The sequence below is a fragment of the Syngnathus floridae genome, unplaced genomic scaffold (assembly GCF_059516105.1).
Source record: "Syngnathus floridae isolate MCC-2025c unplaced genomic scaffold, RoL_Sflo_1.0 HiC_scaffold_91, whole genome shotgun sequence".
NCBI lineage: Eukaryota > Metazoa > Chordata > Actinopteri > Syngnathiformes > Syngnathidae > Syngnathus > Syngnathus floridae.
In genome coordinates this window covers 89654-108722 of record NW_028284119.1, presented here as the reverse complement: position 1 = coordinate 108722, position 19069 = coordinate 89654, and the positions used below count along the sequence as shown (strand labels likewise).

Here is a 19069-nt window from a genome sequence, read left to right as displayed (position 1 = left end):
CCTTTGGGAATCCCTCAGGGCAGCGATCTGCTGCTCGGCAGCCTGAGTCTGCAGCTGAAGGCGGTGGACGTGGCCGGCCCCAGGGCTTCATCCAAAACACTAACCGCTCTGTCTTTCAGCTTGATCTCATCCGTCTGGATGTACAAACGGGGAGCGCTCAGGCAGGCGGGCAAACTCATTTGCCAGAATTGTGACAAAAACAAAGAGAGCAACCGGCCAATTTTTTTCTTGAATCGACTAGAACACCTTTGCTGTGACAAAAGCGAAGCGAGCAACCGGACATTTTCTTCTTGTGAAATAGAATAGAATAGAATGCCTTAGGTGTCATTGCACTGCAGGTATACAACGAAATTGGGAACATAGCCACGCACCGCGCATCTGATCAGTCCTACCAGTCGGCGGATCTCCCTCTCGCAGTCTCTCTTGGTTCGGCTCAGCTCCTCCCGATGCTGGTGATGAGCCGATCGGAGCTCGGCCGCTCGGGACTGCCAGGCCTGCTGGGCCGCTGCCAGGGCTTCTTCCGCGCTCCTGGTGGAGGCGACACCGCTCGGTCTCCCGACACCGCCGCGTCTCCTCCACCTCCGCCAGCAAAGCGCCCCCCCTCCTCACCTGAGCAGACATTGCGCCACACCGGGCCGTTGAGACCGCAACGGAGCGCCGCGACGCTTACTGGGGACAAGCTACACAATACGGTAGCGGCCGCATCGAAGCCCGACGTGGCGTGCGGATAGTCAGACACGGATAGAGCGGATCACCTTGTCCATGGAGCCGTCCCTCAGGCTGAGGACCAAGGCATTCAGTCGCTGGATCTCTCCATCTTTGATTTTGATCACTCTCATCAGCTCCATTTCATGCTGCCGCAGTAATGTCTCCCTGGTAATGGCTAACTCTTTCTGCTTCTCCTCATGGAGTTTGCTTTTGAGTTCCGTCATGGCGGCGGTGGCACGGTGGTGCTCCGCCCGCAGGTCCTGACTTCTCTCTCTCTCCAGACAGCTGACCTGACATGACTTAGACTTAGACAAACTTTATTGTCATCTTGTCTGCACATGGTGCATACAAAACGAAATTCCGTTGCATACGTCTTACAACAAAGTAGTGATATTGCAGTTGAATAGAAGTAACATACCCTATGAAAATATATATATATACATATATACTATATATATATATATATATATATATATATATATATATTAAAAATAAGTATAAAGTGCAGCAGTGATAATTATGCAATAGTGCAAGTAGGCAAAACAGTATTCAAGAGTGTGCAGAGGAATGCTAAACCATGTATTAAACTTCTATTTAAAGGGTTTATACAAGTTCAGTAAAGTTGGTAGTGCGAGATAGTGCAAGATAGAGGTCCGTAGTGTCATAAAGTACAGTTCTGTGAATGTGTGATGCAGAGTTCAGTTTAGAGCTCAACAGTTCTAGTGTTCAACAGTCTGATGACAGCAGGGAAAAAGCTGTTGCAGAACCTGGTGGACCTGCAGCGGATGCTGCAAACCTCTTCCCAGAGGGCAGCAGGGAGAACAGTCCATGGTGGGGGTGTGATGGGTCATTGATGATGTTACGGGCACGGGACATGCAGCGCTGAGATGAAATGTCCTGAATGGAGGGAAGAGGAGCCCCTATGATCCTCTCTGCTGTCCTCACCACTCTCCTCACGTTCTTCCAATCGGAGGCGGTGCAGCCTCCACACCACACAGAGAGACAGCTTGTCAGAATGCTCTCTATGGTGCTCCTGTAGAACGTCCTCATGATGGGTGGGGGCAGGTGGGCTCTCCTCATCCTCCGCAGGAAGTACAAGCGCTTCTGTGCCCTCTTGACCAGTGCCGTAGTGTTCATAGTCCAGGTGAGGTCTTCTGTGATGTGGACCCCCAGGAATTTGGTGGTGCTGACCACCTCCACAGCTGAGCTGTTGATGATCAGTGGAGCGTGGTGAGGCTGTTTTTTCCTGAAGTCGACGATGATCTCCTTCATCTTCTCCTCATTCAGGATCAGGCTGTTTTCTCTGCACCAGCCCACCAGCTGCTCCACCTCCTCTCTGTAGTCCAGGTCGTTGTTGTCTCTGATGAGCCCCACCACCGTTGTGTCGTCTGCTGACTTCACGATGTGATTGGTGGTGAACCTGAGGACGCAGTCGTGTGTCATCAGGGTGCACAGCAGGGGGCTCAGGACGCAGCCCTGAAGGGAGCCTGTGCTGAGGGTGATGACATCAGAGGTGTTCTGTCCGACCCGGACTGACTGAGGTCTGTTGGTGAGGAAGTCTAGCAGCCAGTTGCGAAGGGGGGTGTTGAAGCCCAGGTGTTCCAATTTTCCTACCAGATGCTGTGGGATGATGGTGTTAAACGCTGAGCTGAAGTCCAGGAACAGCCTCCGCACATGGGTGTTCTTCTCCTCCAGGTGAGCCAGGCTCAGGTGAAGAACGGAGGAGATGGCGTCCTGAGTGGAGCGGTTTTGCCGGTCGGCAAACTGGAACGGGTCAAATAATAGGGGGAGTCTGGAAACGATGTGACCTTTAAGCAGCCTTTCGAAGCACTTCATCATAACCGGAGTCAGTGCAACAGGCCGGTAATCATTAAATGAGGTGATTTGAGGTTTCTTCGGCACCGGAATGATGGAGGCAGTCTTAAAGCACGCCGGCACTGTGGCTTGGCCCAGCGAGGTGTTAAAAATGTCTGTGATGACCCCAGCCAGATGACTTGCACATTCCCTGAACACACGCCCAGGAATGTTGTCGGGGCCAGGGGCCTTACAGGGGTTGACTCTCCTCAGGGTCTTCAACACATCGGCGGAGTCAAGGCAGAGTACCTCCTCTTCCTGATGGGGGACAGTTTTAACTGCTGGAGTGCCGTTTAGTGCCTCGAACCTCCCAAAGAAGTTATTTAGACCATTTAGAAAGTCAGCATCAACTACACCCACCGGGGGGGGGGGAGGGTGAGTTGTAGTCTGTAATCGCCCGTATGCCTTGCCACATACTCCTGATGTTTTTGACGTCGTGGAAACGATCCTGAAATTTTCGACTGCGGTCTCGCTTCGCTATCCTGATGGCACGGTTCAAGTTGGCTCTCGCTGTCCTCAGTGTCTCCTTGTCGCCAGACTTGAAGGCAGAGTTCCGCGCTCGTAGCGTTTGACGTACCTCCTCAGTCATCCAGGGTCGTTGGTTGCCCCGGGTGATGATATTCTTAGTGGTGCTGACGTCCTCGGTGCATTTGTTGATGTAGGCTGACACAGTCATGGCACACGCATGTCTAATCTACATCGGGAAAACTGGGAGGGAGGGAGGCAGGCAGGGAGGCAGGCAGGGAGGCAGGCAGGGAGGCAGGCAGTGTCTGTCTGTTGAGGTTTTCACCTTGTTCTTCTCCTGCTGAAGTTCTAACTGGACGTCCATCAGTTTGGTTCTCAGCTCGTCATTGGCGGCCTGAAGGGCGTCCGTTCGCTCCGCCTTGGCCCGCCCTGCCGGAGCTCGTTTGGACATCTCTTACTCGAGTCTCGCCCGGTCGTCAGTCAGAGATCACAACATTTGTACCTGGAGAGCACAAACGCAGCGCTGTTTTCCACTGGCTTCGAACTCAACTTCAATCGGTACCGTAACTTACAACATCATAAACATAGAACTAGCTTGACTTATTCATTGAATAAATGCATTTGGTTCTTCAAAACTGCATCACGCAACATAGCGTGACCGAGACGGCCGTTATCCACCTGCGTGAAGTTATTTGGTGAAATGAATGAGATGTTTAAGACACCATCGTTCTGTCTCTATGTAGATGAAGGTAAATAATCGATTGCTGAAGGTCCAAAGGTGTTGTGATAAACAAATAAACATATTAGTGATTAGTGACATATTTGTGATAAACATATTAGGCAGGATAATCACATATGTTAACGTGACTGCCCACACTGTATTTATTTATGGTTATTTGTTAAATCGAGTACTGTTAGACATGAAATAGGAAGTGTTTAACATAAATGGAAGACGAAAGGGGTACTCACCATTGTAGCTCCTGCTGGTCAATGATACGAGCCTCTTCTTGCAGTGGAAAACATACAGCCAACAAACACCGTGGAACCTAAAGGAATGAAATTAAACATTAACATTTAGCCTCAACCAACATTCACAGATACAACGCAACGCAAACTACACAAACGTAAATCTTTTTAAACACAATGAGTTGTACTTACCGTGTACGCTCTAGACGGTCCACTTGCAAGCGGAAAATAAAGATATTTCTGTTGATAATCGTCGTGTTTGTATCCGGTGTCTCGCTCAAGGCCATTGCGCCCACAGATTTGAATTTTGGCGAGAGTTCAGCCTATTGACGTCATTTCCGCGGTGTAATACCCGCATATCTGAAACGGCAAAGTTAAGAGTAGAGTTAAATAAAGTTTTTAGTCAACGCAATAATTTACAACCGTTGACCAGTCGAAATAATCGTCGAAATTTGGCGTCTGTGGCTGGAAGCAGACGCCGAGTTCGACATTCCTCCCAAACGCCACACTCCCTCGCTTTTCAGGGCTAAAAAAAAACAGTTGTAATTACCTTGTACGCTCTAGACGGTCAAGTTGCAAGCTGAAAACAAAAATATTTGCCTTGTTAGTCATCGTGTTACTAACAGCTGTGTCTTGTTTGCCAGAACTGCCGCTTTCCTACTTCCTGTTGCAAGCCACGCCCACGGATTATAATTTTGCCGTGAGTTCCGCCTATTGACGTCATGTCCGCGTCACATGACTGCGACGTAATATTATCTAAAACTGTTTGTGCGGTATTGTGTTGTTCTGTGCGGTATTGTGTTATTCTGTGCGGCGTCGTGTTGTTCTGTGCGGCGTCGTGTTGTTCAGTGCGACGTCGTGTTGTTCAGTGCGGCATGGTGTTGTTCAGTGCGGCATGGTGTTGTTCAGTGCGGCATGGTGTTGTTCAGTGCGGCATAATGTTGTTCAGTGCGGCATAATGTTGTTCAGTGCGGCATGGTGTTGTTCAGTGCGGCATGGTGTTGTTCAGTGCGGCATGGTGTTGTTCAGTGCGGCATAGCGTTGTTCAGTGCGCCATAATGTTGTTCAGTGCGGCATGGTGTTGTTCAGTGCGGGATGGTGTTGTTCAGTGCGGGATGGTGTTGTTCAGTGCGGCACGGTGTTGTTCAATGCGGCATGGTGTTGTTCAGTGCGGGATGGTGTTGTTCAGTGCGGCATGGTGTTGTTCAGTGCGGCATAATGTTGTTCAGTGCGGCATGGTGTTGTTCAGTGCGGCATGGTGTTGTTCAGTGCGGCATGGTGTTGTTCAGTGCGGCATGGTGTTGTTCAGTGCGGAATGGTGTTGTTCAGTGCGGCATGGTGTTGTTCAGTCCGGGATGGTGTTGTTCAATGCGGGATCGTGTTGTTCAGTGCGGGGTGGTGTTGTTCAGTGCGGGATGGTGTTGTTCAGTGCGGCATGGTGTTGTTCAATGCGGCATGGTGTTGTTCAGTGCGGGATGGTGTTGTTCATTGCGGCATGGTGTTGTTCAGTGCGGCATGGTGTTGTTCAGTGCGGCATGGTGTTGTTCAGTGCGGCATGGTGTTGTTCAGTGCGGCATAATGTTGTTCAGTGCGGCATGGTGTTGTTCAGTGTGGAAAGGTGTTGTTCAGTGCAGGATGGTGTTGTTCAGTGCGGCATGGTGTTGTTCAATGCAGGATCGTGTTGTTCAGTGCAGCATAATGTTGTTCAGTGCAGCATGGTGTTGTTCAGTGCGGCATGGTGTTGTTCAATGCGGCATGGTGTTGTTCACTGCGGGATGGTGTTGTTCAATGCGGGATCGTGTTGTTCAGTGCGGCATAATGTTGTTCAGTGCAGCATGGTGTTGTTCAGTGCGGCATGGTGTTGTTCAGTGCGACATAATAATGTTTAGTGCGGCATAATGTTGTTCAGTGCGGCATAATGTTGTTCAGTGCGGCATGGTGTTGTTCAGTGCGGCATGGTGTTGTTCAGTGCGGCATGGTGTTGTTCAGTGCAGGATGGTGTTGTTCAGTGCGGCATGGTGTTGTTCAATGCGGCATGGTGTTGTTCAGTGCGGGATGGTGTTGTTCAGTGCAGGATGGTGTTGTTCAGTGCGGCATGGTGTTGTTCAGTGCGGAATGGTGTTGTTCAGTGCGGCATGGTGTTGTTCAGTGCGGCATGGTGTTGTTCAGTGCAGGATGGTGTTGTTCAATGCGGGATCGTGTTGTTCAGTGCGGCATGGTGTTGTTCAGTGCGGCATGGTGTTGTTCAGTGCGGCATAATGTTGTTCAGTGCGGCATGGTGTTGTTCAGTGCGGCATGGTGTTGTTCAGTGCGGCATGGTGTTGTTCAGTGCGGCATGGTGTTGTCCAGTGCGGCATAATGTTGTCCAGTGCGCCATAATGTTGTTCAGTGCGGCATGGTGTTGTTTAGTGCGGGATGGTGTTGTTCAGTGCAGGATGGTGTTGTTCAGTGCGGCATGGTGTTGTTCAATGCGGCATGGTGTTGTTCAGTGCGGGATGGTGTTGTTCAGTGCGGCATGGTGTTGTTCAGTGCGGCATAATGTTGTTCAGTGCGGCATGGTGTTGTTCAGTGCGGCATGGTGTTGTTCAGTGCGGCATGGTGTTGTTCAGTGCGGCATGGTGTTGTTCAGTGCGGAATGGTGTTGTTCAGTGCGGCATGGTGTTGTTCAGTGCGGGATGGTGTTGTTCAATGCGGGATCGTGTTGTTCAGTGCGGGGTGGTGTTGTTCAGTGCAGGATGGTGTTGTTCAGTGCAGGATGGTGTTGTTCAGTGCGGCATGGTGTTGTTCAATGCAGGATCGTGTTGTTCAGTGCAGCATAATGTTGTTCAGTGCAGCATGGTGTTGTTCAGTGCGGCATGGTGTTGTTCAATGCGGCATGGTGTTGTTCAGTGCGGGATGGTGTTGTTCAGTGCGGCATGGTGTTTTTCAGTGCGGCATAATGTTGTTCAGTGCGGCATGGTGTTGTTCAGTGCGGCATGGTGTTGTTCAGTGCAGGATGGTGTTGTTCAGTGCGGCATGGTGTTGTTCAATGCAGGATCGTGTTGTTCAGTGCAGCATAATGTTGTTCAGTGCAGCATGGTGTTGTTCAGTGCGGCATGGTGTTGTTCAATGCGGCATGGTGTTGTTCACTGCGGGATGGTGTTGTTCAATGCGGGATCGTGTTGTTCAGTGCGGCATAATGTTGTTCAGTGCAGCATGGTGTTGTTCAGTGCGGCATGGTGTTGTTCAGTGCGACATAATGTTGTTTAGTGCGGCATAATGTTGTTCAGTGCGGCATAATGTTGTTCAGTGCGGCATGGTGTTGTTCAGTGCGGCATGGTGTTGTTCAGTGCGGCATGGTGTTGTTCAGTGCAGGATGGTGTTGTTCAGTGCGGCATGGTGTTGTTTAATGCGGCATGGTGTTGTTCAGTGCGGGATGGTGTTGTTCAGTGCAGGATGGTGTCGTTCAGTGCGGCATGGTGTTGTTCAGTGCGGAATGGTGTTGTTCAGTGCGGCATGGTGTTGTTCAGTGCGGCATGGTGTTGTTCAGTGCAGGATGGTGTTGTTCAATGCGGGATCGTGTTGTTCAGTGCGGCATGGTGTTGTTCAGTGCGGCATGGTGTTGTTCAGTGCGGCATAATGTTGTTCAGTGCGGCATGGTGTTGTTCAGTGCGGCATGGTGTTGTTCAGTGCGGCATGGTGTTGTTCAGTGCGGCATGGTGTTGTTCAGTGCGGCATAATGTTGTCCAGTGCGCCATAATGTTGTTCAGTGCGGCATGGTGTTGTTTAGTGCGGGATGGTGTTGTTCAGTGCAGGATGGTGTTGTTCAGTGCGGCATGGTGTTGTTCAATGCGGCATGGTGTTGTTCAGTGCGGGATGGTGTTGTTCAGTGCGGCATGGTGTTGTTCAGTGCGGCATAATGTTGTTCAGTTCGGCATGGTGTTGTTCAGTGCGGCATGGTGTTGTTCAGTGCGGCATGGTGTTGTTCAGTGCGGCATGGTGTTGTTCAGTGCGGAATGGTGTTGTTCAGTGCGGCATGGTGTTGTTCAGTGCCGGATGGTGTTCAATGCGGGATCGTGTTGTTCAGTGCGGGGTGGTGTTGTTCAGTGCAGGATGGTGTTGTTCAGTGCAGGATGGTGTTGTTCAGTGCGGCATGGTGTTGTTCAATGCAGGATCGTGTTGTTCAGTGCAGCATAATGTTGTTCAGTGCAGCATGGTGTTGTTCAGTGCGGCATGGTGTTGTTCAATGCGGCATGGTGTTGTTCACTGCGGGATGGTGTTGTTCAATGCGGGATCGTGTTGTTCAGTGCGGCATAATGTTGTTCAGTGCAGCATGGTGTTGTTCAGTGCGGCATGGTGTTGTTCAGTGCGACATAATGTTGTTTAGTGCGGCATAATGTTGTTCAGTGCGGCATAATGTTGTTCAGTGCGGCATGGTGTTGTTCAGTGCGGCATGGTGTTGTTCAGTGCGGCATGGTGTTGTTCAGTGCAGGATGGTGTTGTTCAGTGCGGCATGGTGTTGTTTAATGCGGCATGGTGTTGTTCAGTGCGGGATGGTGTTGTTCAGTGCAGGATGGTGTCGTTCAGTGCGGCATGGTGTTGTTCAGTGCGGAATGGTGTTGTTCAGTGCGGCATGGTGTTGTTCAGTGCGGCATGGTGTTGTTCAGTGCAGGATGGTGTTGTTCAATGCGGGATCGTGTTGTTCAGTGCGGCATGGTGTTGTTCAGTGCGGCATGGTGTTGTTCAGTGCGGCATAATGTTGTTCAGTGCGGCATGGTGTTGTTCAGTGCGGCATGGTGTTGTTCAGTGCGGCATGGTGTTGTTCAGTGCGGCATGGTGTTGTTCAGTGCGGCATAATGTTGTCCAGTGCGCCATAATGTTGTTCAGTGCGGCATGGTGTTGTTTAGTGCGGGATGGTGTTGTTCAGTGCAGGATGGTGTTGTTCAGTGCGGCATGGTGTTGTTCAATGCGGCATGGTGTTGTTCAGTGCGGGATGGTGTTGTTCAGTGCGGCATGGTGTTGTTCAGTGCGGCATAATGTTGTTCAGTGCGGCATGGTGTTGTTCAGTGCGGCATGGTGTTGTTCAGTGCGGCATGGTGTTGTTCAGTGCGGCATGGTGTTGTTCAGTGCGGAATGGTGTTGTTCAGTGCGGCATGGTGTTGTTCAGTGCGGGATGGTGTTCAATGCGGGATCGTGTTGTTCAGTGCGGGGTGGTGTTGTTCAGTGCAGGATGGTGTTGTTCAGTGCAGGATGGTGTTGTTCAGTGCGGCATGGTGTTGTTCAATGCAGGATCGTGTTGTTCAGTGCAGCATAATGTTGTTCAGTGCAGCATGGTGTTGTTCAGTGCGGCATGGTGTTGTTCAATGCGGCATGGTGTTGTTCACTGCGGGATGGTGTTGTTCAATGCGGGATCGTGTTGTTCAGTGCGGCATAATGTTGTTCAGTGCAGCATGGTGTTGTTCAGTGCGGCATGGTGTTGTTCAGTGCGACATAATGTTGTTTAGTGCGGCATAATGTTGTTCAGTGCGGCATAATGTTGTTCAGTGCGGCATGGTGTTGTTCAGTGCGGCATGGTGTTGTTCAGTGCGGCATGGTGTTGTTCAGTGCAGGATGGTGTTGTTCAGTGCGGCATGGTGTTGTTTAATGCGGCATGGTGTTGTTCAGTGCGGGATGGTGTTGTTCAGTGCAGGATGGTGTCGTTCAGTGCGGCATGGTGTTGTTCAGTGCGGAATGGTGTTGTTCAGTGCGGCATGGTGTTGTTCAGTGTGGCATGGTGTTGTTCAGTGCAGGATGGTGTTGTTCAATGCGGGATCGTGTTGTTCAGTGCGGCATGGTGTTGTTCAGTGCGGCATGGTGTTGTTCAGTGCGGCATAATGTTGTTCAGTGCGGCATGGTGTTGTTCAGTGCGGCATGGTGTTGTTCAGTGCGGCATGGTGTTGTTCAGTGCGGCATGGTGTTGTTCAGTGCGGCATAATGTTGTCCAGTGCGCCATAATGTTGTTCAGTGCGGCATGGTGTTGTTTAGTGCGGGATGGTGTTGTTCAGTGCAGGATGGTGTTGTTCAGTGCGGCATGGTGTTGTTCAATTCGGCATGGTGTTGTTCAGTGCGGGATGGTGTTGTTCAGTGCGGCATGGTGTTGTTCAGTGCGGCATAATGTTGTTCAGTGCGGCATGGTGTTGTTCAGTGCGGCATGGTGTTGTTCAGTGCGGCATGGTGTTGTTCAGTGCGGCATGGTGTTGTTCAGTGCGGAATGGTGTTGTTCAGTGCGGCATGGTGTTGTTCAGTGTGGGATGGTGTTCAATGCGGGATCGTGTTGTTCAGTGCGGGGTGGTGTTGTTCAGTGCAGGATGGTGTTGTTCAGTGCAGGATGGTGTTGTTCAGTGCGGCATGGTGTTGTTCAATGCAGGATCGTGTTGTTCAGTGCAGCATAATGTTGTTCAGTGCAGCATGGTGTTGTTCAGTGCGGCATGGTGTTGTTCAGTGCGGCATGGTGTTGTTCAGTGCGGCGTAATGTTGTTCAGTGCGGCATGGTGTTGTTCAGTGCGGAATGGTGTTGTTCAGTGCGGCATGGTGTTGTTCAGTGCAGGATGGTGTTGTTCAGTGCGGCATGGTGTTGCTCAGTGCGGCATGGTGTTGTTCAGTGCGGGATGGTGTTGTTCATTGCGGCATGGTGTTGTTCAGTGCGGCATGGTGTTGTTCAGTGCGGCATGGTGTTGTTCAGTGCGGCATAATGTTGTTCAGTGCGCCATAATGTTGTTCAGTGCGGCATGGTGTTGTTCAGTGCGGGATGGTGTTGTTCAGTGCAGGATGGTGTTGTTCAGTGCGGCATGGTGTTGTTCAGTGCGGCATAATGTTGTTCAGTGCGGCATAATGTTGTTCAGTGCGGCATAATGTTGTTCAGTGCGGGATGGTGTTGTTCATTGCGGCATGGTGTTGTTCAGTGCGGCATGGTGTTGTTCAGTGCGGCATGGTGTTGTTCAGTGCGGGATGGTGTTGTTCAGTGCAGGATGGTGTTGTTCAGTGCGGCATGGTGTTGTTCAGTGCGGCATGGTGTTGTTCATTTCGGCATAATGTTGTTCAGTGCGGCATAATGTTGTTTAGTGCGGCATGGTGTTGTTCAGTGCGGGATGGTGTTGTTCAGTGCGTTATAATGTTGTTCAGTGCGGCATGGTGTTGTTCAGTGCGGCATGGTGTTGTTCAGTGCGGCATGGTGTTGTTCAGTGCGGCATAATGTTGTTCAGTGCGGCATAATGTTGTTCAGTGCGGCATGGTGTTGTTCAGTGCGGGATGGTGTTGTTCAGTGCGGGATGGTGTTGTTCAGTGCGGCATGGTGTTCAATGCGGAATGGTGTTGTTCAGTGCAGGATGGTGTTGTTCAGTGCGGCATGGTGTTGTTCAGTGCGGCATAATGTTGTTCAGTGCGGCATGGTGTTGTTCAGTGCGGCATGGTGTTGTTCAGTGCGGCATGGTGTTGTTCAGTGCGGCATAATGTTGTTCAGTGCGGCATGGTGTTGTTCAGTGCGGCATGGTGTTGTTCAGTGCGGCATAATGTTCAGTGCGGCATAATGTTGTTCAGTGCGGCATGGTGTTGTTCAGTGCGGGATGGTGTTGTTCAGTGCAGGATGGTGTTGTTCAGTGCGGCATGGTGTTCAGTGCGGGATGGTGTCTTTCAGTGCGGCATGGTGTCGTTCAGTGCGGCATGGTGTCGTTCAGTGCGGCATGGTGTCTTTCAGTGCGGCATGGTGTCGTTCAGTGAGGCATGGTGTTGTTCAGTGCGGCATGGTGTTGTTTAGTGCGGCATGGTGTTGTTCAGTGCGGGATGGTGTTGTTCAGTGTGGCATGGTGTTCAGTGCGGCATGGTGTTGTTCAGTGCGGTATCGTGTTGTTCAGTGCGGTATCGTGTTTCTCAGTGCGGTATCGTGTTGTTCAGTGCAGTATCGTTGTGTTGTTCGTATTGTGTTTAACACTTAGCCTCTAACACTTAGCCTCTAACACTTAGCCTCTAGCATCTAGAAGGTAAATAAATAGGAAGGAAGGACTCACCGGTGACGTCTTCGCCCACGTCCAAGCGTTGTACTTTGTATTTTCATCCTTCTGACAGTGGAAAACATAGCCAACAAACACCGTGGAACCTAAACGAATGAAAGAAAACTATCATTTGGCCACAACCAACATTCACAGATACAACACAATGTGACGTGCGGGGTTGAGGTTAAAGGTTGAGTGAAGGGCCCTCGTTTTAAACTACTTTTTTGAAAAGGATTGGGAACAAGTAAGACGTATTTAATTTATTTAATGGGAAGTAGTAAGAGCTATTGAATTTAATCTATGTATTATATTCTATTGTATTGTATTCTGTTGTATTCTTTTGGATTGTATTCACACTAACCCCACTAAAACTTCAGCCCACAAAAACTCGCCTCTGGCGCCTAGCCTCTGGCACTTAGCCTCTAACACTTAGCCTTTAACACTTAGCCTTTAACACTTAGCCTTTAACACTTAGCCTAGAAGGTGAATAAATAGGGTTAAAGGTTGAGTGAAGGGACCTCGTTTTAAACTACTTTTTTGTAAAGGAGTGGGAACAAGTAAGACGTATTTAATTTATTTAATGGGAAGTAGTAAGACTTATTAAATTTATTTAATCTACTTTTCTTCCCAGGCAAAATTTGATGTGCTGCAATTCCAAATTTCCAAAGTGAATGAAGGAATGAAGTCCTTTAAATTATGATTTTGTATAAATACTAGGCATTAACACAAAATCGACGGCACAAAATGGGCAGACTTTACTTGTTTGAAAAGGACTGGTTACAAGACAGACTTTTTTAATTTATTTAATGGGAAGAAGACTTATTTAGTTTAATTGATCTATTTTTGTTCCCTGGCAAAATTCGATTTGCTGCAATTCCAAATTTCCAAAGTGAATGAAGGAAAGAAGTCGTTTAAATTATGATTTTGTTTAAATACTAGGCATAGACACAAAATCTACGGCACAAAATGGGCAGACTTTACTTGTTTGAAGAGGACTGGTTACAAGACAGACTTTTCTGATTTATTTAATGGGAAGAGGACTTATTTAGTTTATTTAATCTATTTTTGTTCCCTGGCAAAATTGGATTTGCTGAAATTGTATTTTGCCAAATCTTGCCTTGAGACCTGATAGGAAGTATTAAACGCTTAGTTAAATCAATACAAGTTGGTAATAAGAGCGAGTAATGTTGGTTGAACCGATGAATGAAGGTTGAAAGCAATTTAAATTATGACTTTGTATAAATACTAGATATTAACAGAACATCTACTGCGCGAAATGGGCAGAGTTTACTTGTTTGAGAAGGAGTGGCTTATTCAAAACTAAGATTTATTTAATCTGTTTGTTCCCAGGCAAAATTGGATGTGATGCAATTCCAAATTTCACCACATGATGGTGCCCAATTTTGACTTCATAGGACATATTAAACACTTAGCTTGTTATTATGTTCAAGGTAATCAGATTTGTTTATTATTCTAATGGCCTCTTCAAAACTATTCTGGATTACTACTTTGGATCTATTCTACATTACTTGGCAACAACATACTCTAACAGATTAGGCAGTATAATCATATCTGTTAACTTGAGAGTGCCCACACTCAATCTACTTATCGTGATGTGTTAAATCAATTACTGTTAGACATTATTTGTCTGATAATCTACCAAATCTTTGAATTGAAGAATTTGTGATTTAATTAATAGCTTGTTGTTATGTTAAGGGTAATCAGACTTGTATATAATTCTAATGGCCTTCTTTTGAAAACTATTCTGAATTACAACTTTGGATCTTATATTACTTTGCAACAATCTACTCCGTGACAGATTAGGCAGTATAATCACATATGTTAACTTCAGTGCCCACACTGTATTTATTTATGGTTATTTGTTAAATCAAGTACTGTTAGACATGAAATAGGAAGTGTTTAACATAAATGTTATGGCTACTCACCATTGTAGCTCGCTCCTGGTCAATGATACGAGCCTCTTCTTGCAGTGGAAAACTTGCAGCCAACAAACACCGTGGAACCTAAAGGAATGAAATTAAACATTAACATTTCGCCTCGACCAATTTTCACACGTACAACTCAACGCGGCTACACTTCTGCTATTACAAACGTAAATCTCCTTAAACACAATGAGTGTTACTTACCGTGTACGCTCTAGACGGTCCAGTTGCAAGCAGAAAATAAAGATATTTCTGTTGATAATCGTCGCTGCTCAGTGGCTCACGGCCATCGCGCCAACAGATTTGAATTTTGGCGGAGGTTCGGGCAATTACGTCATATCCACGGCACATGACTGCGACGTAATACCCGCTTATCTGAAACGGCAGTTAAAAGTAGAGTTACATCAAGTTTTCTTGGAACCTAAACGAATGAAAGAAAACTATCATTTGGCCACAACCAACATTCACAGATACAACACAACGTGCGGGGTTGGGGTTAAAGATTGAGTGAAGGGCCCTCGTTTTAAACTACTGTTTTGAAAAGGAGTGGGAACAAGTAAGACGTATTTAATTTATTTAATGGGAAGTAGTAAGACTTATTAAATTTATTTAATCTACTTTTCTTCCCAGGCAAAATTTGATGTGCTGCAATTCCAAATTTCCAAAGTGAATGAAGGAATGAAGTCCTTTAAATTATGATTTTGTATAAATACTAGGCATTAACACAAAATCGACGGCACAAAATGGGCAGACTTTACTTGTTTGAAAAGGACTGGTTACAAGACAGACTTTTTTAATTTATTTAATGGGAAGAAGACTTATTTAGTTTAATTGATCTATTTTTGTTCCCTGCCAAAATTCGATTTGCTGCAATTCCAAATTTCCAAAGTGAATGAAGGAAAGAAGTCGTTTAAATTATGATTTTGTTTAAATACTAGGCATAGACACAAAATCTACGGCACAAAATGGGCAGACTTTACTTGTTTGAAGAGGACTGGTTACAAGACAGACTTTTCTGATTTATTTAATGGGAAGAGGACTTATTTAGTTTATTTAATCTATTTTTGTTCCCTGGCAAAATTGGATTTGCTGAAATTGTATTTTGCCAAATCTCGATTTGAGACCTGATAGGAAGTATTAAACGCTTAGTTAAATCAATACAAGTTGGTAATAAGAGCGAGTAATGTTGGTTGAACTGATGAATGAAGGTTGAAAGCAATTTAAATTATGACTTTGTATAAATACTAGATATTAACAGAACATCTACTGCGCAAAATGGGCAGAGTTTACTTGTTTGAGAAGGAGTGGCTTATTCAAAACTAAGATTTATGTAATCTGTTTGTTCCCAGGCAAAATTGGATGTGATGCAATTCCAAATTTCACCACATGATGGTGCCCAATTTTGACTTCATAGGACATATTAAACACTTAGCTTGTTATTATGTTCAAGGTAATCAGATTTGTTTATCATTCTAATGGCCTCTTCAAAACTATTCTGGATTACTACTTTGGATCTATTCTACATTACTTGGCAACAACATACTCTGTAACAGATTAGGCAGTATAATCACATATGTTAACTTGAGAGTGCCCACACTCAATCTACTTATCGTGATGTGTTAAATCAATTACTGTTAGACATTATTTGTCTGATAATCTACCAAATCTTTGAATTGAAGAATTTGTGATTTAATTAATAGCTTGTTCAGGGTAATCAGACTTGTATATAATTCTAATGGCCTTCTTTTGAAAACTATTCTGAATTACAACTTTGGATCTTATATTACTTTGCAACAATCTACTCCGTGACAGATTAGGCAGTATAATCACATATGTTAACTTCAGTGCCCACACTGTATTTATTTATGGTTATTTGTTAAATCAAGTACTGTTAGACATGAAATAGGAAGTGTTTAACATAAATGTTATGGCTACTCACCATTGTAGCTCGCTCCTGGTCAATGATACGAGCCTCTTCTTGCAGTGGAAAACTTGCAGCCAACAAACACCGTGGAACCTAAAGGAATGAAATTAAACATTAACATTTCGCCTCGACCAATTTTCACACGTACAACGCAACGCGGCTACACTTCTGCTATTACAAACGTAAATCTCCTTAAACACAATGAGTGTTACTTACCGTGTACGCTCTAGACGGTCCAGTTGCAAGCAGAAAATAAAGATATTTCTGTTGATAATCGTCGCTGCTCAGTGGCTCACGGCCATCGCGCCAACAGATTTGAATTTTGGCGGAGGTTCGGGCAATTACGTCATATCCGCGGCATTTGACTGCGACGTAATACCCGCTTATCTGAAACGGCAGTTAAAAGTAGAGTTACATCAAGTTTTCTTGGAACCTAAACGAATGAAAGAAAACTATCATTTGGCCACAACCAACATTCACAGATACAACACAACGTGCGGGGTTGAGGTTAAAGATTGAGTGAAGGGCCCTCGTTTTAAACTACTGTTTTGAAAAGGAGTGGGAACAAGTAAGACGTATTTAATTTATTTAATGGGAAGTAGTAAGACTTATTAAATTTATTTAATCTACTTTTCTTCCCAGGCAAAATTTGATGTGCTGCAATTCCAAATTTCCAAAGTGAATGAAGGAATGAAGTCCTTTAAATTATGATTTTGTATAAATACTAGGCATTAACACAAAATCGACGGCACAAAATGGGCAGACTTTACTTGTTTGAAAAGGACTGGTTACAAGACAGACTTTTTTAATTTATTTAATGGGAAGAAGACTTATTTAGTTTAATTGATCTATTTTTGTTCCCTGCCAAAATTCGATTTGCTGCAATTCCAAATTTCCAAAGTGAATGAAGGAAAGAAGTCGTTTAAATTATGATTTTGTTTAAATACTAGGCATAGATACAAAATCTACGGCACAAAATGGGCAGACTTTACTTGTTTGAAGAGGACTGGTTACAAGACAGACTTTTCTGATTTATTTAATGGGAAGAGGACTTATTTAGTTTATTTAATCTATTTTTGTTCCCTGGCAAAATTGGATTTGCTGAAATTGTATTTTGCCAAATCTCGATTTGAGACCTGATAGGAAGTATTAAACGCTTAGTTAAATCAATACAAGTTGGTAAGAAGAGCGAGTAATGTTGGTTGAACCGATGAATGAAGGTTGAAAGCAATTTAAATTATGACTTTGTATAAATACTAGATATTAACAGAACATCTACTGCGCAAAATGGGCAGAGTTTACTTGTTTGAGAAGGAGTGGCTTATTCAAAACTAAGATTTATGTAATCTGTTTGTTCCCAGGCAAAATTGGATGTGATGCAATTCCAAATTTCACCACATGATGGTGCCCAATTTTGACTTCATAGGACATATTAAACACTTAGCTTGTTATTATGTTCAAGGTAATCAGATTTGTTTATCATTCTAATGGCCTCTTCAAAACTATTCTGGATTACTACTTTGGATCTATTCTACATTACTTGGCAACAACATACTCTGTAACAGATTAGGCAGTATAATCACATAGGTTAACTTGAGAGTGCCCACACTCAATCTACTTATCGTGATGTGTTAAATCAATTACTGTTAGACATTATTTGTCTGATAATCTACCAAATCTTTGAATTGAAGAATTTGTGATTTAATTAATAGCTTGTTCGGGGTAATCAGACTTGTATATAATTCTAATGGCCTTCTTTTGAAAACTATTCTGAATTACAACTTTGGATCTTATATTACTTTGCAACAATCTACTCGGTGACAGATTAGGCAGTATAATCACATATGTTAACTTCAGTGCCCACACTGTATTTATTTATGGTTATTTGTTAAATCAAGTACTGTTAAACATGAAATAGGAAGTGTTTAACATAAATGTTATGGCTACTCACCATTGTAGCTCGCTCCTGGTCAATGATATGAGCCTCTTCTTGCAGTGGAAAACTTGCAGCCAACAAACACCGTGGAACCTAAAGGAATGAAATTAAACATTAACATTTCGCCCGGACCAACATTCACACGTACAACGCAACGCGGCTACACTTCTGCTATTACAAACGTAAATCTCCTTAAACACAACGAGTGTTACTTACCGTGTACGCTCTAGGCAAAATTGGATGTGATGCAATTCCAAATCTATCTGAAACGGCAGTTAAAAGTAGAGTTACATCAAGTTTTCTTTTTTAATCAACACAATCATTTACAACCGTTGACCAGAAAGAATCGTCGAAATTCGACGTCCCCCACAAACGCCACGCTCACTCGCTTTTCAGGGCAACAAAAGTACTTCTTTTTAAAAACGATGAGTTGTACTTACCGTGTACGCTCTGGACGGTCCAGTTGCAAGCAGAAAATAAAAATATTTCTCTTGTTAGTCGTATGTTACCATCCGCTGTGTCTTTGTCAACATCGCCGCCATTTTCCTACTTCCTGCTGCGAGCCACGCCCACGGATTTAAATTTGGGCGGAAGCTCTTTCCATTGGCGTCGTTTTCGCGTATAGCAAATCCGATTGGTTGGGAAGGGGGCACGGTTATGCAGCCGAGGAGTCCTGTGATCGGTGGGATGTAAAGTAGGCGTCGACGTCACGTCCGCGTCACGTGACCACGACGTGGCAGACGTCAAATAGCAACCGCTGTTTTGTTTAGTAGACTTACAGTTGTTATGCATTGACATAATGGCGCACACACCAAATAGATTTAAATAAATTAAATAATTCTTCTGCCCACTCTCTTTTAAACAAGTTAACTCTCCCCGCGGATTTGAATTCCGGCGAAAGTTACGCCCATCGACGTCACGTATGTCACGTGACCACGACGTGGCAGATGTCATATAGCAACCGCTGTTTTGTTTAGTAGATTTACAGTTGTTATGCATTGGCATAATGGTGTGCACTCAAAATAGATTTAAATAAATTAAATATTTCTTCTGCCCACTCTCTTTTAAACAAGTTAACTCTCCCCGCGGATTTGAATTCCGGCGAAAGTTACGCCCATCGACGTCACGTATGTCACGTGACCACGACGTGGCAGATGTCATATAGCAACCGCTGTTTTGTTTAGTAGATTTACAGTTGTTATGCATTGGCATAATGGTGTGCACTCAAAATAGATTTAAATAAATTAAATATTTCTTCTGCCTACTC

General features: G+C 45.4%; 1 protein-coding gene across 1 annotated transcript; it reads right to left on the bottom strand.

Annotated features, from left to right (window-relative positions):
* Positions 1-4237: 4237 nt before the first annotated feature.
* LOC148377778 (uncharacterized) lies at positions 4238-18347 on the bottom strand. Its single transcript, XM_088368136.1, has 10 exons — positions 18243-18347; positions 18019-18065; positions 17818-17895; positions 16083-16253; positions 15882-15959; positions 14147-14317; positions 13946-14023; positions 12015-12103; positions 4544-4573; positions 4238-4353 (listed from the first exon to the last, which is right to left on the bottom strand). Exons 3-10 carry the CDS (start codon positions 17818-17820, stop codon positions 4326-4328), a joined length of 648 nt encoding a protein of 215 aa, XP_088224262.1. The 5' UTR covers positions 17821-17895; positions 18019-18065; positions 18243-18347; the 3' UTR covers positions 4238-4325.
* Between the last annotated feature and the right edge of the window lie 722 nt (positions 18348-19069).